General features: G+C 47.5%; 1 protein-coding gene and 1 non-coding gene across 2 annotated transcripts; both read right to left on the bottom strand.

Annotated features, from left to right (window-relative positions):
* leo1 (Leo1, Paf1/RNA polymerase II complex component, homolog (S. cerevisiae)) lies at window positions 1-24,214 on the bottom strand. Its single transcript, NM_001173869.1, is given in 15 exon segments — window positions 1-312; window positions 579-676; window positions 1,197-1,395; window positions 3,521-3,656; window positions 8,305-8,439; window positions 9,588-9,682; window positions 18,397-18,481; window positions 18,645-18,793; window positions 19,267-19,361; window positions 20,768-21,073; window positions 22,749-23,048; window positions 23,051-23,127; window positions 23,257-23,531; window positions 23,615-23,757; window positions 24,151-24,214. Coding segments are annotated over 15 exon segments (2,268 nt in total). The 5' UTR covers window positions 24,209-24,214; the 3' UTR covers window positions 1-195.
* Window positions 6,141-6,210, bottom strand: trnaa-ggc (transfer RNA alanine (anticodon GGC)). Its single transcript has one exon. It is a non-coding gene; the product is annotated as a tRNA-Ala (tRNA).
* Window positions 24,215-26,544: the final 2,330 nt, after the last annotated feature.

Below are 26,544 nucleotides of genomic sequence, written 5' to 3'. Positions count from 1 at the left end.
TTTGGTCATTGAGATAAACACCTAGTTCATCTTCTCTTTATTCCTACAGCTGTACAGAGCTCTCTCTTTCTCTCTCTCACACACAGTCATCATTAGAAAATATACAAACTACAAATGAAACGTTTAGGTCTACATCTCGACGCATTGGATATAACAAAACACTGATAATACAGTGGTATGATAAAAAAAATGACATCATTCATCATCTTCCTCCTCCTCTTCATCGCTGATGACGTATTTCTTTGCCTTCTTGGGTTCCACCTCCTCCTCGTCATCCTCCTCAGCCTTCCTCTTCCCTGAACTCTCCCCTTCCTACAGAGAGAGGAGAGAGTGGGGGGGAGAAAGAGGGAGGGGGGAGAGAGAGGAAAAATGTGATTTGACTCACTTCAGATCTGCCTCAAAGTGCTTTGTTACCTGAACTAGATTCCTATATGTAGTGATTCACACTGTCTTCTGCTGGTAGATCATAGGACTGCACCCTCTGTCACAACTCATCTCTCCATTCTCTCACTGTACTAACACCTGGTGTGTGTGTGTGTGTGTGTGTGTGTGTGTGTGTGTGTGTGTGTGTGTCTCACCTCATCAGAGTCTAGTTTCTTGGCCTTGAGCAGTCTCTGGGCTTTATCATCATCAGAACCCTCATCACTGTCAGACGAGTAGATCCTAGCACGCTCCTCTATATGGAGGGAGGAGAGGGACGGAAGAGAGGGGGGGACGGAAGAGAGGAGGGGGACGGAAGAGAGGAGGGGGAGGGAGCAGAGGAGGGGGAGGGAAGAGAGGAGGGGGACGGAGCAGAGGAGGGGGACGGAGCAGAGGAGGGGGACGGAGCAGAGGAGGGGGGACGGAGCAGAGGAGGGGGACGGAGCAGAGGAGGGGGACGGAGCAGAGGAGGGGGACGGAAAAGAGGAGGGGGAGGGAAGAGAGGCGGCGGAGGGAAGAGAGGCGGCGGAGGGAAGAGAGGAGGCGGAGGGAAGAGAGGAGGCGGAGGGAAGAGAGGAGGCGGAGGGAAGAGAGGAGGCGGAGGGAAGAGAGGAGGGGGAGGGAAGAGAGGAGGGGGAGGGAAGAGAGGAGGGGAGACGGTGTAGAGAAAGGGAGAGAATGCATTAACATGAGCAAATACAAACCCTTTCGCTGTCTCCTCAGCCCTGGTATTTGACCTGGATGTGTCTCTGTTTAGATATGGTGTGTGTCCTCACCCCTCAGTCCTCCTCCTCCTCCTCCTTTGTATTTGCTCTTGATGGCGGCCAGGCTGACCGACTCGTCCCCCTCCTCATCGTCGTCATAGCGATCAGGCTCCAGGTAACCGGCGCTCAGACCTCGTTGGTGCTGCTTCTCTCTCATCCTCCGCTGTTGGCCCTCACGGCGGATAGACGCACGCAGACGCTCCTCCTCTTTCTGTAGGGGGAGGGAGAGAGGAAGGGAGGAGCAGGAGGAGAGACGGGTCAACATTTGAACCCCTCAAATGAGATAAGGTGTCGTCCTGTCTATTTGAAATGTTCTGAGAAAATATAGGAGACTGTAATCAGCAATAGAAGCCCAGTCAGTGCTTCTAGTAACAACAGAAAGTCTGTCTCGTCTATAGACTAGTTATTATACTGAACAAAAATATAAAAACGCAACATGTAAAGTGTTGGTCCCATGTTTTTAATGAGCTGATATAAATGATTCAAGAAATGTTCCATATTCACAAAAAGCTTATTTCGCTCTAATGTTGTCCACAAATTTGTTTACATCCCTGTTAGTGACAATTTCTCCTTTGCCAAGATAATCCATCCATCTGACAAGTGTGGAATATCAAGAAGCTGATTAAACAGCATGATCATTACTCAGGTGCACCTTGTGCTGGTGCCAATAAAAGGCCACTCTAAAATGTGCAGTTTTGTCACACAACACAATGCCACAGATGTCTCAAGTTGAGGGATCGGGCAATAGGCATGCTGACTGCAGGAATGTCCAGATAATTTTATGTTAATTTCTCACCTCTGTAACATCGTTTTAGAGAATTTGGCAGTACGGCCAACTGGCCTCAACCCCAGACCCTGTGTAACCACGCCAACCCAGGACCTCTACATCCGGTTTCTTCACCTGTGGGATCATCTGAGACCAGCCACCAGACAGCTGATGAAACTGTGGGATCATCTGAGACCAGCCACCTGGACAGCTGATGAAACTGTGGGATCATCTGAGATCAGCCACCCAGACAGCTGATGAAACTGTGGGATCATCTGAGATCAGCCACCCAGACAGCTGATGAAACTGTGGGATCATCTGAGACCAGCCACCAGACAGCTGATGAAACTGTGGGATCATCTGAGACCAGCCACCCAGACAGCTGATGAAACTGTGGATCGTCTGAGATCAGCCACCTGGACAGCTGATGAAACTGTGGATCGTCTGAGATCAGCCACCTGGACAGCTGATGAAACTGTGGGATCATCTGAGACCAGCCACCCAGACAGCTGATGAAACTGTGGGATCGTCTGAGATCAGCCACCCAGACAGCTGATGAAACTGTGGGATCATGTGAGACCAGCCACCTGGACAGCTGATGAAACTGTGGGTTTGCACAACTGAAGAATTTCTGTACAAACTGTCAGAAACCATCTCAGGGAAGCTCATCTGCGTGCTCGTCGTCCTCACCAGGGTCTTGACCTGACTGCAGTTCAGTTGTAACCAACTTCAGTGGGTAAATGCTCACCTTCGATGGCAACAGGGACACTGGAGAAGTTAACTGTACCGGGCAGATGGCGTTGTGTGGGCGAGCGGTTTGCTGATGTCAACGTTATGAACAGAGTGCCCCATGATGGCGGTGGGGTTATGGTATGGGCAGGCATGAGCTACAGACAACGAACCTAATTGCATTTTATCAATGGAAATTTCAATGCACAGAGACACCGTGACGAGACCCTGTGGCAATTGTCATGCCATTCATCCACCGCCATCACCTCATGTTTCAGCATGATAATGCACAGCCCCATGTTGCAAGGATCTGTACACAATTCCTGGAAGCTGAAAATGTCCCAGTTCTTCCATGGCCTGCATACTCACCAGACATGTCACCGATTGAGCATGTTTGGGATGCTCTGGATCAACGTACAGAACAGCGTGTTCCAGTTCCCGCCAATATCCAGCAACTTCACACAGCCATTGAAGAGGAGTGGGTCAACGTTCCACAGACCACAATCAACAGCCTGATCAACTCTATGTGAAGGAGATGTGTCACGCTGCATGAGGCAAATGGTGGTCAAGCCAGATACTGACTGGTTTTCTTTATCTAAGGTATCTGTGAACAACAGATGCATATCTGTATTCCCAGTCATGTCAAATCCATAGATCAAGGCCTAATGAATTTATTTTCATTGACTGTTTTACTTATATGAACTGTAACTCGGTAAAATCTTTTAAATGGTTGCATTTTTGCGTTAATATTTTTGTTGAGTGTAGTTCTGCCAACATTACACATCTCTTAACCTTATTACATGACATCCTATATGAAACCACACAGTCCAGTGTGTGTTACCTTGATCATCTCGTTGCGTTGAGACTCAGGGTCTCGTCCAGCCATGGGCAGTATTCTAATCTTCTGGGTCTTAGAGCAGCGGTCAGCCAGAGAGAGGGTCATCTTCCTGTGGGTGGCGCTGTCCGTTGAGTGGGGTCTGGAGAGAGAACACACAATAATAGCTTTATATCTCAAATCAGATATTCATGTTTATTCCTTCAGACTGAAAGAGGAACAGACTCTCAGAATTCTGTACCAAAACAAGTCCCGTTGTATTCTAGTATTTTACCAAAACAAGTCCCGTTCTATTCTAATAACGTACCAAAACAAGTCCCGTTCTATTCTAGTACTTTACCAAAACAAGTCCCGTTCTATTCTAATAACGTACCAAAACAAGTCCCGTTCTATTCTAATAACGTACCAAAACAAGTCCCGTTCTATTCTAATAACGTACCAAAACAAGTCCCGTTCTATTCTAGTACTTTACCAAAACAAGTCCCGTTCTATTCTAGTACTTTACCAAAACAAGTCCCGTTCTATTCTAATAACGTACCAAAACAAGTCCCGTTCTATTCTAGTACTTTACCAAAACAAGTCCCGTTCTATTCTAATAACGTACCAAAACAAGTCCCGTTCTATTCTAATAACGTACCAAAACAAGTCCCGTTCTATTCTAGTACTTTACCAAAACAAGTCCCGTTCTATTCTAGTACTTTACCAAAACAAGTCCCGTTCTATTCTAGTACTTTACCAAAACAAGTCCGGTTCTATTGTAATACTTTACCAAAACAAGTCCCGTTCTATTCTAATAACGTACCAAAACAAGTCCCGTTCTACTCTAGTACTTTACCAAAACAAGTCCCGTTGTATTCTAGTACTTTACCAAAACAAGTCCCGTTGTATTCTAGTACTTTACCAAAACAAGTCCCGTTGTATTCTAGTACTTTACCAAAACAAGTCCCGTTCTATTCTAGTACTTTACCAAAACAAGTCCCATCCTTCTAGTACTTTAACAAAACATGTCCCGTTCTATTCTAGTACTTTACCAAAACAAGTCCCGTTCTATTCTAGTACTTTACCAAAACAAGTCCCGTTCTATTCTAATAACGTACCAAAACAAGTCCCGTTCTATTCTAATAACGTACCAAAACAAGTCCCGTTCTATTCTAATAACGTACCAAAACAAGTCCCGTTCTATTCTAGTACTTTACCAAAACAAGTCCCGTTCTATTCTAATAACGTACCAAAACAAGTCCCGTTCTATTCTAATAACGTACCAAAACAAGTCCCGTTCTATTCTAATAACGTACCAAAACAAGTTCCGTTCTATTCTAATAACGTACAAAAACAAGTCCCGTTCTATTCTAGTACTTTACCAAAACAAGTCCCGTTCTATTCTAATAACGTACCAAAACAAGTCCCGTTCTATTCTAATAACGTACCAAAACAAGTCCCGTTCTATTCTAATAACGTACCAAAACAAGTCCCGTTCTATTCTAGTACTTTACCAAAACAAGTCCCGTTCTATTCTAGTACTTTACCAAAACAAGTCCCGTTCTATTCTAATAACGTACCAAAACAAGTCCCGTTCTATTCTAGTACTTTACCAAAACAAGTCCCGTTCTATTCTAATAACGTACCAAAACAAGTCCCGTTCTATTCTAATAACGTACCAAAACAAGTCCCGTTCTATTCTAGTACTTTACCAAAACAAGTCCCGTTCTATTCTAGTACTTTACCAAAACAAGTCCCGTTCTATTCTAGTACTTTACCAAAACAAGTCCCGTTCTATTCTAATAACGTACAAAAACAAGTCCGGTTCTATTGTAATACTTTACCAAAACAAGTCCCGTTCTATTCTAATAACGTACCAAAACAAGTCCCGTTCTACTCTAGTACTTTACCAAAACAAGTCCCGTTGTATTCTAGTACTTTACCAAAACAAGTCCCGTTGTATTCTAGTACTTTACCAAAACAAGTCCCGTTGTATTCTAGTACTTTACCAAAACAAGTCCCGTTCTATTCTAGTACTTTACCAAAACAAGTCCCATCCTTCTAGTACTTTAACAAAACATGTCCCGTTCTATTCTAGTACTTTACCAAAACAAGTCCCGTTCTATTCTAGTACTTTACCAAAACAAGTCCCGTTCTATTCTAATAACGCATTCCAAAACAAGTCCCGTTCTATTCTAATAACGTACCAAAACAAGTCCCGTTCTATTCTAATAACGTACCAAAACAAGTCCCGTTCTATTCTAGTACTTTACCAAAACAAGTCCCGTTCTATTCTAATAACGTACCAAAACAAGTCCCGTTCTATTCTAATAACGTACCAAAACAAGTCCCGTTCTATTCTAATAACGTACCAAAACAAGTCCCGTTCTATTCTAATAACGTACAAAAACAAGTCCCGTTCTATTCTAGTACTTTACCAAAACAAGTCCCGTTCTATTCTAATAACGTACCAAAACAAGTCCCGTTCTATTCTAGTACTTTACCAAAACAAGTCCCGTTCTATTCTAGTACTTTAACAAAACAAGTCCCGTTCTATTCTAATATTTCCATTTCCATTTTAGTCATTTAGCAGACGCTCTTATCCAGAGCAACTTACAGTAGTGAATGCATAAATTTTTTTCCATACTGGTCCCCCATGGGAATCGAACCCACAACCCTGGCGTTGCCAACACCATGCTCTACCAACTGAGCCACACGATTTCCAAAACAAGCCCCGTTCTATTCTAATACTTTTACTGTAAGCAGCTTGGCTAAAGGTAGACAGTAACCCACTCTGTTCTGATCTCTCAGATAAGACGTGTTTGGACGGAGCTCAGCTTAGATACTGTGTTGTTGTTATTCACTAGTCCATCTGGATGAAGCTCAGCTTAGATACTGTGTTGTTGTTCACTATTCCATCTGGACGGAGCTCAGCTTAGATACTGTGTTGTTCACTATTCCATCTGGACGAAGCTCAGCTTAGATACTGTGTTGTTGTTCACTATTCCATCTGGACGGAGCTCAGCTTAGATACTGTGTTGTTGTTATTCACTAGTCCATCTGGACGAAGCTCAGCTTAGATACTGTGTTGTTGTTCACTAGTCCATCTGGATGAAGCTCAGCTTAGATACTGTGTTGTTGTTCACTATTCCATCTGGACAGAGCTCAGCTTAGATACTGTGTTGTTATTCACTAGTCCATCTGGATGAAGCTCAGCTTAGATACTGTGTTGTTATTCACTAGTCCATCTGGACGAAGCTCAGCTTAGATACTGTGTTGTTGTTCACTATTCCATCTGGACGGAGCTCAGCTTAGATACTGTGTTGTTGTTCACTATTCCATCTGGACGGAGCTCAGCTTAGATACTGTGTTGTTGTTCACTATTCCATCTGGACGAAGCTCAGCTTAGATACTGTGTTGTTGTTCACTATTCCATCTGGACAGAGCTCAGCTTAGATACTGTGTTGTTATTCACTAGTCCATCTGGACGAAGCTCAGCTTAGATACTGTGTTGTTGTTCACTATTCCATCTGGACGGAGCTCAGCTTAGATACTGTGTTGTTATTCACTAGTCCATCTGGACGAAGCTCAGCTTAGATACTGTGTTGTTGTTCACTATTCCATCTGGACGGAGCTCAGCTTAGATACTGTGTTGTTGTTATTCACTAGTCCATCTGGACGAAGCTCAGCTTAGATACTGTGTTGTTGTTCACTATTCCATCTGGACAGAGCTCAGCTTAGATACTGTGTTGTTATTCACTAGTCCATCTGGACGAAGCTCAGCTTAGATACTGTGTTGTTGTTCACTATTCCATCTGGACGGAGCTCAGCTTAGATACTGTGTTGTTCACTAGTCCATCTGGACGGAGCTCAGCTTAGATACTGTGTTGTTGTTCACTAGTCCATCTGGACGGAGCTCAGCTTAGATACTGTGTTGTTGTTATTCACTAGTCCATCTGGACGAAGCTCAGCTTAGATACTGTGTTGTTGTTCACTATTCCATCTGGACAGAGCTCAGCTTAGATACTGTGTTGTTATTCACTAGTCCATCTGGACGAAGCTCAGCTTAGATACTGTGTTGTTGTTCACTATTCCATCTGGACGGAGCTCAGCTTAGATACTGTGTTGTTGTTCACTATTCCATCTGGACGGAGCTCAGCTTAGATACTGTGTTGTTGTTCACTAGTCCATCTGGACGGAGCTCAGCTTAGATACTGTGTTGTTGTTCACTAGTCCATCTGGACGGAGCTCAGCTTAGATACTGTGTTGTTCACTAGTCCATCTGGACGGAGCTCAGCTTAGATACTGTGTTGTTGTTCACTATTCCATCTGGACGAAGCTCAGCTTAGATACTGTGTTGTTGTTCACTAGTCCATCTGGACGGAGCTCAGCTTAGATACTGTGTTGTTCACTATTCCATCTGGACGGAGCTCAGCTTAGATACTGTGTTGTTCACTATTCCATCTGGACGGAGCTCAGCTTAGATACTGTGTTGTTCACTATTCCATCTGGACGGAGCTCAGCTTAGATACTGTGTTGTTCACTATTCCATCTGGACGGAGCTCAGCTTAGATACTGTGTTGTTGTTCACTATTCCATCTGGACGGAGCTCAGCTTAGATACTGTGTTGTTGTTCACTAGTCCATCTGGACAGAAGGTGTTCCTGTATCGGTGCATGATGTCTTTCAGAGCTTTGAGTTGGGGCTCAGACAAAGGGCAAGGTGTGTGTGTGTGTGTGTGTGTGTGTGTGTGTGTGTGTGTGTGTGTGTGTGTGTGTGTGTGTGTGTGTGTGTGTGTATAGACAGTGTTACCTGAAGGTGAGTTTGGTCTTGAACACAGCCTGTCCCTGTAGTCCAGTCCCTTGTCTGATGAACAGGTGGTTGTGGTCTCCTTGGAGAGGAGCTTTATACACATCAAACACCTCGTTACCCAGGTGGAGAGACATGTGTGGAGACAGACACAAAACACCTCGTTACCCAGGTGGAGAGACATGCTGTGAGACAGAACACATCAAACACCTCGTTACCCAGGTGGAGAGACATGCTGTGGAGACAGAACACATCAAACACCTCGTTACCCAGGTGGAGAGACATGCTGTGGAGACAGAACACATCAAACACCTCGTTACCCAGGTGGAGAGACATGCTGTGGAGACAGAACACATCAAACACCTCGTTACCCAGGTGGAGAGACATGCTGTGGAGACAGAACACATCAAACACCTCGTTACCCAGGTGGAGAGACATGCTGTGGAGACAGAACACATCAAACACCTCGCTACCCAGGTGGAGAGACATGCAGTGGAGACAGAACACATCAAACACCTCGTTACCCAGGTGGAGAGACATGCTGTGGAGACAAAACACTTCCACAGATACATACACACGTAAACACACATAAACACACATTTCCCATGGTCAAATCAATGTATTAATTATTCATTCATTCAAGCACAATCATCAGGAGTCCAGCGTTACTCCTCTTCATCAGGAGTCCAGCGTTACTACTCTTCATCAGGAGTCCAGCGTTACTCCTCTCCATCAGCTGTCCAGCGTTACTCCTCTCCATCAGCTGTCCAGCGTTACTCCTCTCCATCAGCTGTCCAGCGTTACTCCTCTCCATCAGCTGTCCAGCGTTACTCCTCTCCATCAGCTGTCCAGCGTTACTCCTCTCCATCAGCTGTCCAGCGTTACTCCTCTCCATCAGCTGTCCAGCGTTACTCCTCTCCATCAGCTGTCCAGCGTTACTCCTCTCCATCAGCTGTCCAGCGTTACTCCTCTCCATCAGCTGTCCAGCGTTACTCCTCTCCATCAGCTGTCCAGCGTTACTCCTCTTCATCAGCTGTCCAGCGTTACTCTTCTTCATCAGGAGTCCAGCGTTACTCCTCTTCATCAGCTGTCCAGCGTTACTCTTCATCAGCTGTCCAGCGTTACTCCTCTTCATCAGGAGTCCAGCGTTACTCCTCTTCATCAGCTGTCCAGCGTTACTCCTCTTCATCAGCTGTCCAGCGTTACTCCTCTTCATCTAGCCCTCTGAGGATCTTGCGGTGTGTGTGTGTGTGTGTGTGTGTGTGTGTGTGTGTGTGTATGCTGACCTGCCATCAGACCACTTGACGATGCGGGCATTACTCTCTCTGCTCTCGTTCCCCTCCTCGTCTTTCTTGGCTCTCCACCGGATAGTATTCTCCACCTGAACACAGAACACCGTCCCATCACACACACACAACACCGTCCCATCACACACACACAACAACACCGTCCCATCACACACACACACAACACCGTCCCATCACACACACACACACAACACCGTCCCATCACACACACACACAACACCGTCCCATCACACACACATACAACACCGTCCCATCACACACACAACACTGTCACATCACACACACACAACACCGTCCCATCACACACACACACACACAACACCGTCCCATACACACACACACACAACACCGTCCCATCACACACACACACAACACCGTCCCATCACACACACATACAACACCGTCCCATCACACACACAACACTGTCACATCACACACACACAACACCGTCCCATCACACACACACACACACAACACCGTCCCATCACACACACACACACAACACCGTCCCATCACACACACACACACACAACACCGTCCCATCACACACACACACAACACCGTCCCATCACACACACACACAACACCGTCCCATCACACACACAACACCGTCCCATCACACACACAACACCGTCCCATCACACACACACACACAACACCGTCACATCACACACACACACAACACCGTCCCATCACACACAACACCGTCCCATCACACACACACAACACCGTCCCATCACACACACACACACACACACAACACCGGTCCCATCACACACACACACAACACCGTCCCATCACACACACACACAACACCGTCCCATCACACACACACAACACCGTCCCATCACACACACACACAACACCGTCCCATCACACACACACAACACCGTCCCATCACACACACACACACACAACACCGTCCCATCACACACACACACACACACAACACCGTCCCATCACACACACACACACACACACAACACCGTCCCATCACACACACACACACACACAACACCGTCCCATCACACACACACACACACAACACCGTCCCATCACACACACACACACAACACCGTCCCATCACACACACACACACAACACCGTCCCATCACACACACACACACACAACACCGTCCCATCACACACACACACAACACCGTCCCATCACACACACACACACAACACCGTCCCATCACACACACAACACCGTCCCATCACACACACACAACACCGTCCCATCACACACACACAAACACCGTCCCATCACACACACACAACACCGTCCCATCACACACACACACAACACCGTCCCATCACACACACACAACACCGTCCCATCACACACACACACACAACACCGTCCCATCACACACACACACAACACCGTCCCATCACACACACACACAACACCGTCCCATCACACACACACACAACACCGTCCCATCACACACACACACAACACCGTCCCATCACACACACACACAACACCGTCCCATCACACACACAACACCGTCCCATCACACACACAACACCGTCCCATCACACACACAACACCGTCCCATCACACACACAACACCGTCCCATCACACACACACACACAACACCGTCCCATCACACACACACACACCGTCCCATCACACACACACAACACCGTCCCATCACACACACACAACACCGTCCCATCACACACACACAACACCGTCCCATCACACACACACAACACCGTCCCATCACACACACACAACACCGTCCCATCACACACACACAACACCGTCCCATCACACACACACACACAACACCGTCTCATCACACACACACACACAACACCGTCTCATCACACACACACACACAACACCGTCCCATACACACACACACAACACCGTCCCATCACACACACACAACACCGTCCCATCACACACACACACACAACACCGTCCCATCACACACACACAACACCGTCCCATCACACACACAACACCGTCCCATCACACACATCACACAAACAACACCGTCCCATCACACACACACAACACCGTCCCATCACACACACACACACACACACACACGCACACACAACACCGTCACACACACAACACCGTCCCATCACACACACAACACCGTCCCATCACACACACACAACACCGTCCCATCACACACACACAACACCGTCCCATCACACACACACACACAACACCGTCTCATCACACACACACACACAACACCGTCTCATCACACACACACACACAACACCGTCTCATCACACACACACACACAACACCGTCCCATCACACACACACAACACCGTCCCATCACACACACACAACACCGTCCCATCACACACACACACACAACACCGTCCCATCACACACACACAACACCGTCCCATCACACACACAACACCGTCCCATCACACACATCACACAAACAACACCGTCCCATCACACACACACAACACCGTCCCATCACACACAACACACACACACACGCACACACAACACCGTCACACACACAACACCGTCCCATCACACACACAACACCGTCCCATCACACACACACAACACCGTCCCATCACACACAACACCGTCCCATCACACACAACACCGTCCCATCACACACAACACCATACATTAAAGGAACGTCTTGAGTAGTGCTATGTTAGCTAGCTACATAGTTGCTTTTGTATCATGATAAGGTGTAGTACTGAAACTATCGAGGTTACCTAGCCAGCTACACGTTCAAACAAAGTCAACAACGCAGCCACTGCTAGCTAGCCTACTCCACCAGCCAGCAGTACTGTATCATTTTAGTCATTTTAGTCAATAAGATTTTTGCAACGTAAGCTTCACTTTCTGAACATTCGAGACGTGTAGTCCACTTGTCATTCCAATCTCCTTTGTATTAGCGTAGCCTCTTCTGTAGCTTGTCTACTATGTGTCTGTCTATCCCTGTTCTCTCCTCTCTGCACAGGCCATACAAACGCTTCACACCGCGTGGCCGCTGCCACTCTAACCTGGTGGTCCCAGCGCGCACGACCCACGTGGAGTTCCAGGTCTCCGGCAGCCTCTGGAACTGCCGGTCTGCGGCCAACAAGGCAAAGTTCATCTCAGCCTATGCTACCCTCCAGTCCCTCGACTTCTTGGCGCTGACGGAAACATGGATTACCACAGAAAACACTGCTACTCCTACTGCTCTCTCCTCGTCTGACCACGTGTTCTCGCATACCCCGAGAGCATCTGGCCAGCGGGGTGGTGGCACTGGAATCCTCATATCTCCCAAGTGGACATTCTCTCTTTCTCCCCTGACACATCTGTCTATCTCCTCATTTGAATTCCATGCTGTCACAGTTACCAGCCCTTTCAAGCTTAACCTCTATGGGCTAGGTGGGACGCTTGCGTCCCACCTACTCAACAGCAAGTTGAATCCTTTGGCGCGTTATTCAAATACCTTAGATATGATATTACTTCAATTTTTCAAAAATATGACTATTTTACACCATTTTAAAGATAAGACTCTCGTTAATCTAACCACACTGTCCGATTTCAAAAAGGCTCTACAACGAAAGCAAAACATTAGATTATGTCAGCAGAGTACCCAGCCAGAAATAATCAGACACCCATTTTTCAAGCTAGCATATAATGTCACATAAACCCAAACCACAGCTAAATGCAGCACTAACCTTTGATGATCTTCATCAGATGACAACCCTAGGACATTATGTTATACAATACATGCATGTTTTGTTCAATCAAGTTCATATTTATATCAAAAAACAGCTTTTTACATTAGCATGTGACTAGCATGTGACTAGCATTCCCACCGAACACTGCCGGTGAATTTACTAAATTACTCACGATAAACGTTCACAAAAAGCACAACAATTATTTTAAGAATTATAGATACAGAACTCCTCTATGCACTCGATATGTCCGATTTTAAAATAGCTTTTCGGTGAAAGCACATTTTGCAATATTCTCAGTAGATAGCCCGGCATCACAGGGCTAGCTATTTAGACACCCAGCAAGTTTAGCACTCATCAAAGTCAGATTTACTATAAGAAAAATGTTATTACCTTTGTTGTCTTCGTCAGAATGCACTCCCAGGACTTCTACTTCAATAACAAATGTTGGTTTGGTCCAAAATAATCCATCGTTATATCCAAACAGCGGCGTTTTGTTCGTGCATTCTAGACACTATCCTAAAGGGTAAATAAGGGTGACGAGCATGGCGCAATTCGTGACAAAAGAATTCTAAATATTCCATTACCGTACTTCGAAGCATGTCAACCGCTGTTTAAAATCAATTTTTATGCCATTTTTCTCATAAAAAAGCGATAATATTCCGACCGGGAATCTGCGTTTAGATAAACAGACAAAGGAAAAGAAACCATTCGGTCGAAGCGGGCACGCGCCTAAGCCCATAGTACTCTGAGTGGCCACTTGCCAAAAGCGATAAAGTGTTTCAGCCAGAGCCTGCCTCGATATCGTTCAACTTTTTCCCGGGCTCTGAGACCCTATGGAAGACGTAGGAAGTGTCACGTTATTGCACAGATCCTGAGTCTTCAATAAAAAGAGCCAAGATGAAACACTACTTCTCAGACAGGACACTTCCTGCTTGAAATCTTCTCAGGTTTTGGCCTGCCATAGGAGTTCTGTTATACTCACAGACACCATTCAAACAGTTTTAAAAACTTTAGGGTGTTTTCTATCCAAAGCCAATAATTATATGCATATTCTAGTTACTGGGCAGGAGTAGTAACCAGATTAAATCAGGTACGTTTTTTATCCAGCCGTGTCAATACTGCCCCCTAGCCCTAACAGGTTAACATCCTTATCATTTATCGCCCTCCAGGTTCCCTTGGAGAGTTCATCAATGAGCTTGATGCCTTTATAAGTTCCTTTCCTGAGGATGGCTCACCTCTCACAGTTCTGGGTGACTTTAACCTCCCCACGTCTACCTTTGACTCATTCCTCTCTGCCTCCTTCTTTCCACTCCTCTCCTCTTTTGACCTCACCCTCTCACCTTCCCCCCCTACTCACAAGGCAGGCAATACGCTTGACCTCATCTTTACTAGATGCTGTTCTTCCACTAATCTCATTGCAACTCCCCTCCAAGTCTCTGACCACTACCTTGTATCCTTTTCCCTCTCGCTCTCATCCAACACTTCTCACTCTGCCCCTACTCGGATGGTATTGCGCCGTCCCAACCTTCGCTCTCTCTCTCCCACTACTCTCTCCTCTTCCATCCTATCATCTCTTCCCTCTGCTCAAACCTTCTCCAACCTATCTCCTGATTCCAACTCCTCAACCCTCCTCTCTGCATCCTTTGATTCTCTATGTCCCCTATCCTCCCGGCCGGCTCGGTCCTCCCCTCCTGCTCCGTGGCTTGACGACTCACTGCGAGCTCACAGAACAGGGCTCCGGGCAGCCGAGCGGAAATGGAGGAAAACTCGCCTCCCTGCGGACCTGGCATCCTTTCACTCCCTCCTCTCTACATTTTCCTCTTCTGTCTCTGCTGCTAAAGCCACTTTCTACCACTCTAAATTCCAAGCATCTGCCTCTAACCCTAGGAAGCTCTTTGCCACCTTCTCCTCCCTCCTGAATCCTCCTCCCCCTCCCCTCTCTGCGGATGACTTCGTCAACCATTTTGAAAAGAAGGTCGACGACATCCGATCCTCGTTTGCTAAGTCAAACGACACCGCTGGTCCTGCTCACATTGCCCTACCCTGTGCTTTGACCTCTTTCTCCCCTCTCTCTCCAGATGAAATCTCGCGTCTTGTGACGGCCGGCCGCCCAACAACCTGCCCGCTTGACCCTATCCCCTCCTCTCTTCTCCAGACCATTTCCGGAGACCTTCTCCCCTACCTCACCTCGCTCATCAACTCATCCTTGACCGCTGGCTACGTCCCTTCCGTCTTCAAGAGAGCGAGAGTTGCACCCCTTCTGAAAAAACCTACACTCAATCCCTCCGATGTCAACAACTACAGACCAGTATCCCTTCTTTCTTTTCTCTCCAAAACTCTTGAACGTGCCGTCCTTGGCCAGCTCTCCTGCTATCTCTCTCAGAATGACCTTCTTGATCCTAATCAGTCAGGTTTCAAGACTGGGCATTCAACTGAGACTGCTCTTCTCTGTGTCACGGAGGCTCTCCGCACTGCTAAAGCTAACTCTCTCTCCTCTGCTCTCATCCTTCTAGACCTATCTGCTGCCTTTGATACTGTGAACCATCAGATCCTCCTCTCCACCCTCTCCGAGTTGGGCATCTCTGGCACGGCCCACGCTTGGATTGCGTCCTACCTGACAGGTCGCTCCTACCAGGTGGCGTGGCGAGAATCTGTCTCCGCATCATGCGCTCTCACCACTGGTGTCCCCCAGGGCTCTGTTCTAGGCCCTCTCCTATTCTCGCTATACACCAAGTTACTTGGCTCTGTCATATCCTCACATGGTCTCTACTATCATTGCTATGCAGACAACACACAATTAATCTTCTCCTTTCCCCCTTCTGATAACCAGGCGGCGAATCGCATCTCTGCATGTCTGTCAGACATATCAGTGTGGATGACGGATCACCACCTCAAGCTGAACCTCGGCAAGACGGAGCTGCTCTTCCTCCCGGGGAAGGACTGCCCGTTCCATGATCTCGCCATCACGGTTGACAACTCCCTTGTGTCCTCCTCCCAGAGTGCTAAGAACCTTGGCGTGACCCTGGACAACACCCTGTCGTTCTCCACTAACATCAAGGCGGTGACCCGATCCTGTAGGTTCATGCTCTACAACATTCGCAGAGTACGACCCTGCCTCACACAGGAAGCGGCGCAGGTCCTAATCCAGGCACTTGTCATCTCCCGTCTGGATTACTGCAACTCGCTGTTGGCTGGGCTCCCTGCCTGTGCCATTAAACCCCTACAACTCATCCAGAACGCCGCAGCCCGTCTGGTGTTCAACCTTCCCAAGTTCTCTCACGTCACCCCGCTCCTCCGATCTCTCCACTGGCTTCCAGTTGAAGCTCGCATCCGCTACAAGACCATGGTGCTTGCATACGGAGCTGTGAGGGGAACGGCACCTCCGTACCTTCAGGCTCTGATCAGGCCCTACACCCAAACAAGGGCACTGCGTTCATCCACCTCTGGCCCGCTCGCCTCCCTACCTCTGCAGAAGCACAGTTCCCGCTCAGCCCAGTCAAAACTGTTCGCTGCTCTGGCACCCCAATGGTGGAACAAGCTCCCTCACGACGCCAGGACAGCGGAGTCAATCACCACCTTCCGGAGACACCTGAAACCCCACCTCTTTAAGGAATACCTAGGATAGGATAAAGTAATCCTTCTAACCCCCCCCCCTTAAAAGATTTAGATGCACTATTGTAAAGTGGTTGTTCCACTGGATATCATAAGGTGAATTGCACCAATTTGTAAGTCGCTCTGGATAAGGGCGTCTGCTAAATGCCTTAAATGTAAATGTCACATCACTGTCCCATCACACACAACACCATCACATCACTGTCCCATCACACACATCACCGTCCCATCACAAACAACACCGTCCCATCTCACACACACACACACCGTCCCATCACACACAACACCGTCACATCACTGTCCCATCACACACACACACAACACTGTCACATCACCGTCCCATCACACACACAACACCGTCCCATCACACACACAACACCGTCCCATCACACACACAACACCGTCCCATCACACACACAACACCGTCCCATCACACACACAACACCGTCCCATCACACACACAACACCGTCCCATCACACACACAACACCGTCCCATCACACACACACACACACAACACCGTCCCATCACACACACACAACACCGTCCCATCCACACACACACACAACACCGTCCCATCACACACACACAACACCGTCCCATCACACACACACACAACACCGTCCCATCACACACACACAACACCGTCCCATCACACACACACACACACACACACAACACCGTCCCATCACACACACACACACACACACACAACACCGTCCCATCACACACACACACACACACACACAACACCGTCCCATCACACACACACAACACCGTCCCATCACACACACACAACACCGTCCCATCACACACACACACAACACCGTCCCATCACACACACACAACACCGTCCCATCACACACACACACACACCGTCCCATCACACACACACACACACCGTCCCATCACACACACACACACACCGTCCCATCACACACACACACACAACACTGTCCCATCACACACACACACAACACCGTCCCATCACACACACACACACACACACACACACACAACACCGTCACATCACCGTCCCATCACACACACACAACACCGTCACATCACCGTCCCATCACACACATCACCGTCCCATCACACACAACACCGTCACATCACACACAACACCGTCACATCACACACAACACCGTCACATCACACACACAACACCGTCACATCACAGTCCCATCACACACAACACCGTCACATCACAGTCCCATCACACACAACACCGTCACATCACCGTCCCATCACACACAACACCGTCACATCACCGTCCCATCACACACAACACCGTCCCATCACCGTCCCATCACACACATCACCGTCCCATCACCGTCCCATCACACACGTCACCGTCCCATCACACACACAACACCGTCCCATCACACACACACACAACACCGTCCCATCACACACACACACACAACACCGTCACATCACCGTCCCATCACACAGCGCAGGAACTGAGCACAAACACAGGGCACACACACACCTTCAGTTTGAGCCTGGTCCGTCCCTCTTCATCCAACATCTCCTCATCCTCAAACTCATCTTCATAGTACTGGGAGTCAAAGGGTCTGAACAGAGGAACACACACATCACATCATACACACAGTTCAGAGTGAAGACACTGCTTCTACCTATCCAGACCCTTCAGATCTGAAAACATGGAATGGTTAGGGTCAGGGTTAGGGAGGGGGGGACAGGAAGTGAACTGGGACCAGCTGGGGTGAGTCTAACCTGGGCTCAACAGAGAGGAAGTTGGGTAGTTTGACGAAGTAGAGATCTGATCCTAGATCAGTGCTGACTTTAGGAATCTCCACCTCGATACGAGTCTCTGGGACGGGCTCCTCCTCAGCCTGCTCCCCTTCCATACCATCCTCTTGGTCCTGGGGAGAGAAACACACAGAGACCCTTCATTATTAGTTCTTGTAACATGCAGAGGTAAAGTATGTCTCACCAGGGGTTGTCCTGGAGTGGGGGGGTAAAGTATGTCTCACCAGGGGTTGTCCTGGAGTGGGGGGTAAAGTATGTCTCACCAGGGGTTGTCCTGGAGTGGGGGGGGAAAGTATGTGTCACCAGGGGTTGTCCTGGAGTGGGGGGTAAAGTATGTCTCACCAGGGGTTGTCCTGGAGTGGGGGGTAAAGTATGTCTCACCAGGGGTTGTCCTGGAGTGGGGGGTAAAGTATGTCTCACCAGGGGTTATCCTGGAGTGGGGGGGTAAAGTATGTCTCACCAGGGGTTGTCCTGGAGTGGGGGGGTAAAGTATGTCTCACCAGGGGTTGTCCTGGAGTGGGGGGGGTAAAGTATGTGTCACCAGGGGTTGTCCTGGAGTGGGGGGGGGGGGTAAAGTATGTCTCACCAGGGGTTGTCCTGGAGTGGGGGGTTTCTCAGCATCACTGTCTGATGAGATGTCGTCTGCCTCTCCAAACAGGTCGTCTGCTGCTGGCTTCTTGCCTGAGGAAGAGATCGAGATGAGTCCTGACCCCTAACCTTTGACCCGTAACAGGTAGGAGTTGAACATGGAGGGATTATACCCTGACTCCTCCTTCTCAAAGTGCATCGGAGTAGACTTGGGTGGTATCCAGACTGTCATACCGACCTTGTGCCATCCTGGGATATTCAGTAATACCGGCACTGAACACAAGGGGCGCTATTATCAAACCCCACTAAGCCTCTGCAATATGGAGGTTACCAATGCTAATAAGCACATGTGAAATCCCATAGTGAATGCTAGCTAAATGCTAACGAGCGCATTGCGAACATTTTATAGTCTCTGACAAACTATTTGCAGAACAGACATCTCAGCTCATAACGTTATAAAAGTAACTCAAAAATGCTACTCACAGTTTGCTGCATGCACAAAACAAATATTAGACAGCAAGGGGGATTCTCTGCTGTTACCAAGCAACGCTTGATTTTGGAAGAAACTAACCACTTAGCTAGATACCTAGCTACTAAATTAGCAAACCAAATGCACAACTGCAGAGCATTTAGCACCTTTTAGACAGTCCACTTAATAGTGATGAGATATTTAGCTGTCAAATGTGTGTAACTACATTTTCTGGCTCATGCTGCACAACAGTGAGTGACTCAAGGCTCTGGTCTCACCACGTAACTGGGGACTGCCGATAAGCTTCATAATGTAAAATAATGTGACAGGAGATAAAGCAGATCACCAAACGTATTGCACAAGTTGACTGCAGGTACTGTATTTCATAACATAAAAAGTAGCTACAAATATTCTAATATATTAAATAAATGAGATAGTTACAACGGTATTGCAAACCCATCCTGTGGCTATTTCCAAATACCCCGGTACACGGTATATATCAGGGTTCCTCAAATGGCGGCCCACAGGCCAAATGGTTTTTATTTGGCCCCCCAAGTTGAGCAAATTATAATTTTTTTTAAACATAAGACTAAAAACACCAGGAAATCAGCTCCAAGTGATTTTAATTTTGGAAAATCAGTTCCAAAGTATTCCCATGCATTATACATACAAATGATTATGTTGTAGTCAAATATTGTATCTGTTTGGGTTTTTTGTGGTCAATTTGCAGCCTACAAATTATTTCTAATTATGTTCCGGAGCCCTGCCGGAACACCCACTGAATCATTTTTTTTCCTAGTTGATGATCCCTGGTATATATGATATATAGTGGCCAAGCCGACCCCGGGAGGAACCTTGGATCTTCACTTCCAGTATGCGTTGAGGAGACCACATACAGGACCCGGTTGGAAGACTCACGGATTCAGGCGGGGATAAGCAGGAAATCCGGAATCCTCCAACCAGGATTTCTGGAAAACCAAGGATTTTTGGGAAAGTTATTGTTGCAACCAGCCCTCAGATCTAGGTTTACCTTTTCCCTTCTTCTTGGCTCCAACGTCGCTGTCAGAGTCTGAGGCAGACGCCATCTTCTTCTTGGCTCCAACGTCGCTGTCAGAGTCTGAGGCAGAAGCCGCCAACTTCTTCTTGGCTCCAACGTCGCTGTCAGAGTCTGAGGCAGACGCCATCTTCTTCTTGGCTCCAACGTCGCTGTCAGAGTCTGAGGCAGACGCCATCTTCTTCTTGGCTCCAACGTCGCTGTCAGAGTCTGAGGCAGACGCCATCTTCTTGTTCTTCCGTCCGACGAAGTCATCCTCGCTGTCACTGCCCTTCGCAGACTCTGAAGCACACACACATCATTTAATTATTAGAATTCTCCTGTAGACTTCCAGTCATTGCTCAAACAAAGATTTAAGATCATTTTACTGGTTAATTGCACACAAGGTCCAATCGAAATGTTACTTCCCTTTTAACCCACCCCCCCCCTGAAAAGACACATACAGTGCATTCTGAATGTATTCAGACCCCTTGACTTTTTACACATTTTGTTACGTTACAGTCTTATTGTAAAATTGATTCAATTATTTTGACAGGATTGTATCGAGGTACAGATCTGGGGAAGGGTACCAAAAACATTTCTGAAGTATTTAAGGTCCCCAAGAACACAGTGGCCTCCATCATTCTTAAGTGGAAGAAGTTTGGAACCACCAAGACTCTTCCTAGAGCTGACCGCCCGGACAAACTGAGCAGTCGGGGGAGAAGGGCCTTGGTCAGGGAGGTGACCAAGAACCTGATGGTCACTCTGACAGAGCTCCAGAGTTCCTCTGTGGAGATTGGAGAACCTTCCATAAGGACAACCAACTCTACAGCACTTCACCAGTCAGGCCCTTATGGTAGAGTAACCAGACAGAAGCCACTCCTCAGTAAAAGGCACATGACAGCCCACTTGGAGTTTGCCAAAAGGCACGTAAAGGACATTCAGACCATGAGAAACAATATTCTCTGGTTTGATGAAACCAAGATTGAACTCTTTGGCCTGAATGCCAAGTGTCACGTCTGGATGAAACCTGGCATCATCCCTACGGTGAAGCATGGTGGTGGCAGCATCATGCTGTGGGGATGTCTTTCAGCGGCAGGGACTGGGAGACTAGTCAGGATCGAGGGAAAGATGAATGGAGCAAAGTACAGAGAATCCCTTGATGAAAACCTGCTCCAAAGTGCTCAGGACCTCAGCCTGGGGCGAAGGTTCACCTTCCAACAGGACAACGACCCTAAGCCCACAGCCAAGACAACGCAGGAGTGACTTCGGGACAAGTCTCTGAATGTCTTTGAGAGGCCCAGCCAGAGCCCGGACTTGAACCCGATCCAACATCTCTGGAGAGACCTGAAAAAAGTGTGCAGCGATGCTCTCCATCCAACCTGACAGAGCTTGAGAGGATCTGCAGAGAAGAATGGGAGAACCTCCCCAAATACAGGTGTGACAAGCTTGTAGCGTCATACCCAAGAAGACTCATGGCTGTAATCGCTGCTAACGGTGCTTCGACAAAGTACTAAGTAAAGGGTCTGAATACTTATGTAAATGTGATATTTCAGTTTTTGCTTTGTCATTATGGGATATTGCGTGTAGATTGATGACGGAAAATGATTTAATCCATTTTAGAATAAGGCTGTAACGTAACAAAATGTGGAAAAAGCTAAGGGGTCTGGATACTTTCAGAATGCACTGTATAGAGGTTTTTTAGAGGTAAGGGGGGCTGCCAGACTGGGTTTCCAGGGAGCTGCTGTTGTGGGGGGTTAAGTGCCTTGTTCAAGGGCACAGCAGCAAACAATGGCATATAGGATGTGATACAACAATATCATATTGATAAAGCCTGATAGAGTAGCGGTACATTAATACAATAGTAAAGCAGATGTTGCTGAAGGTTGCAACAGTTTTCTTTTCAAACTCCAAGGCTGATCTAGTGAGTGGCTAGAGGAAGCTCCTTCAGACCACACACACACACTTTCTTCAATACCTGACTTCTTCCTGCTCCTGTGCCCCGCCCCGTCCTCATCAGAAATCTCTCGCTCTTCGTCCGATTGGTGCCGCTTCTTCTCCTCCTCATCCTCTGATTGGTCACTCTTAGCCCCTCCTCCCCACTTTTCATCATCTGATTGGTTCTCCTTGCCTGACCCCTCCCCATCTGAGTGGGGGGTTCCGGGCCCTGAGTGGGGGGTTCCGGGCCCTGAGTGGGGGGTGCCGGGGTCTGACAGGGGGGTGCCGGGGTCTGACAGGGGGGTGCCGGGGTCTGACAGGGGGGTGCCGGGAACAGACTGGGGGTGCCGGGAACAGACTGGGGGGCCGAGTGGGGGGTGCCGGGCGCCGAATGGGGGGTGCCGGGGTCGCTATGGATACTGGCGGGAAAACAAGTTATTATGCATTACGTACATTCCAATGAAATTTGTTTTCACTCAAAGTGCTTTTAATACCAGGTGAAAAAGCACTAGCCTATATAAAACCATTCCATAATCATTCCTCCTCACCTCTTCTCAGAGCGAGCACTGCCCCTCCCAGACCTGGGGCTCCCCGCCCCCGATACTGGACTGCCTGCCTCTGACCTTCGATCTCCATCTTCCTCCTCTTCCTCCCGGTGCCCTCTCTCCGACCCACTGTGCTGCTCCGCGTCTGACTGGTCATTGTCCTCGGGCTCCGAGTGCATGCTGGCGTCCGACTGGTTTCCTGAGCGTTCTGACAGGTTTGATTGGTTGTCGCTGTGTCGACTATGGCGTTCCTCTTCACTGTCATCCCCAAACAGCTCCTGGTTCATAGAGTTATACCATGTCATTATTGAGGCTAAGAGTGTTTCCTGTGTGTGTATGTACTGAAAGAACTGGACCTCACCTTGGTGTTGGGCTTTCCCCCTTCTTGTCCATCATCATCTCTCCCGCTGTCGCTGCCTGAGGCGTTACTATGGGAACGGGACCTGGGCATCTCCGGCTCAGATTCAGAACCTGAACCAGAGCCAGACGCCACTGCTGAGACCACTGCACACACACACACTGTCATGTTAGCTTTCAGCAGAGGGGAAATGTACATGCATGTGAAATAAACACAAATACCAACGTTAGCTACGCACGCACGCCCTATGGAGAGCTTGGTTGGTTAGCTAGCTAACGTTAATGTACTGGACCAAGTATGTATTGGCTATTTTGGTTCTGGTTAGGTTGTTGATGGATATTCTCAAAGGTCCTCTTTACTAACGTTAGCTACTTGTTAGCTACTTAACGTTAGCTTAGCTAGCTAGCATCAGCCAACCGGCCTTAGCTAGATCACATTAGCTAGCTTGCTAGCTGTAACTGCATGAAGCTATTCATCTAGCGTATCTTTAGACGTATTTAGCTAACTTTTCTGAACAGCATTTTGATGGCTAACTTCACCTCTTTGTTCGTTGTCACTGTCCCCATCACTCCCGAACAGTTCGTCCATGTCCGCCATTTCTTTGGTTGAAGACGAACCGGAAGTGACAGATTAGCGCTTTTGCAGATGTAGTAACCCAGTTCAGCACCACACAGAAATGCACGATTAACTGCGTTGAGTATCCACCTGATGGCGGCAGATGAGCGCTATGAAATAAGGTGCATGTAAACATGTATCAGATTAATACGTTAATGGAAATCATTGTGTTATTTTATCATTTAACCCTTACCAAAAAGATTGCCGTTTTGAAACTGCAATAAAAGTGCAGTATCTGCAGTCGACTGTGGTATTTTGGACGCAGTAATTGCAGAATAACTGCAGTTATACAAATTGATGGAAAGAGGTGTTGGGGAAAAACATACATTATAAAATCCATATACACAAACAACAAGCGTGTGGTTAAAATTGACTTCTTTCCACAGGGCTGTGGAGTGAGACAGGGATGCAGCTTGAGCCTCACCCTCTTCAACATATATATCAATTAATTGGCGAGGGCAGTAGAACAGTCTGCAGCACCTGGCCTCACCCTACTAGAATCTGAAGTCAAATGTTTGCTGATGATCTGGTGCTTCTGTCCCGAACCAAGGAGGGCCTACACCAGCACCTAGACATTCTGCACAGATTCTGTCAGACCTGGTCCATGACAGTAAATCTCAGTAAGACCAAAATAATGGTGGTCCAAAAAAGGTCCAGGTTTCCAGGACCACAAATACAAATTCCTTCTAGTCACGGTTGCCCTAGAGCAAACAAAAAACTATACATACCTCGGCCTAAACATCAGCGTCACAGGTTACTTCTACAAAGCCGTGAACGATCTGAGAGACAAGGCAAGAAGAGTCTTCTACGCCATCAAAAGGAAAATAAAATTTGACATACCAATTAGGATCTGGCAAAAAATACTTGAATCAGTTATAGAACCCATTGCCCTTTACGGTTGTGAGGTCTGGGGTCCACTCACCAAACAAGAATTCACAAAATGGGACAAAGACCTCCAAAAATATCCTCTGTGTACAACGTAAAACACCAAATAATGCATGCAGAGCAGAATTAGGCCGATACCCGCTAATGATCAAAATCCAGAAAAGAGCCGTTAAATTCTACAACCACCTAAAGGAAGTGATTCCCAAACCTTCCATAAAAAAGCCATCACCTACAGAGAAGAGTCCCCTAAGCAAGCTGGTCCTGGGGCTCTGTTCACAAACACAAACAGACCCCCAGAACAGCATCACAATTACACCCAACCAAATCATGAGAAAACAAAAACTTGACACATTGGAAAGAATTAACAAAAAAACTGAGCAAACTAGAATGCTATTTGGCCCTAAGCAGAGAGTACAGTGGCAGAATACCTGACCACTGTGACTGACCTAAACTTAAGGAACGCTTTGACTATGTACAGACTCAGTGAGCATGGCCTTGCTATTGAGAAAGGTCGCTGTAGGCGCCCTGGCTCTCAAAAGAAGACAGGATATGTGCACACTGCCCACAAAATGAGGTGGAAACTGAGCTGCACTTCCTAACCTCCTGCCAAATGTATGACCATATTAGAGACACATATTTCCCTCAGATTACAGCCTCACAAAGAATTTGAAAATAAATATAATTTTGATATACTATTGTGGTAAACCGTGGGGTGTTGGGTTGAGCATGATGAGATTAACACAGAGACAGGGAGGTTCTAGTCAGCAAATGCGACTTTACTAGGCAATAAAATAAACATAACAACGACGTCGCGTAGGTTTGTCTCGGTCCTTCTTCTCAGCTTCTGCTCTGTGTTGGTCTCTCTCTGTTCTTTCTCACGGTGTGGCCTCCACGGTTGGTTGGCACTTTCCCCTAATTACCTCTACTTGGAGCCATCCGTGTCGGGGTGCCCAGCCCGTGTACTCCCAGCAGAGGGAGCCAACGTCACAGCACGGACCTCCCGGGATGCCACACTATCTATTGGGTGAAATACCACTATGTGCCATCACAGCAGCAAGATTTGTGACCTGTTGCCACACGGGCAACCAATGAAGAACAAACACCATTGTAAATACTTATGTTTATTTATTTTCGCTTTTGGACTTTAACTATTTGCACATCGTTACAACACTGTATATAGGCATAATATGACATTTGAAATGTCTCTATTCCTTTTGAACTTTTGTTTATTATCTATTTCACTTGCTTTGGCATTGTAAACATATGTTTCTCATGCCAATACAGCCCTTTGAATTGAATTAAGAGAGAGAGAGAGAGAGAGAGAGAGAGAGAGAGAGAGAGAGAGAGAGAGGGAGGGAGGGAGGGAGGGAGGGAGGGAGGGAGGGAGGGAGGGAGGGAGGGAGGGAGGGAGGGAGGGAGGGAACAAACTACTT

The sequence above is a fragment of the Salmo salar genome, chromosome ssa11, assembly GCF_905237065.1.
Source record: "Salmo salar chromosome ssa11, Ssal_v3.1, whole genome shotgun sequence".
NCBI lineage: Eukaryota > Metazoa > Chordata > Actinopteri > Salmoniformes > Salmonidae > Salmo > Salmo salar.
This window is presented reverse-complemented; position numbering and strand designations above follow the sequence as displayed.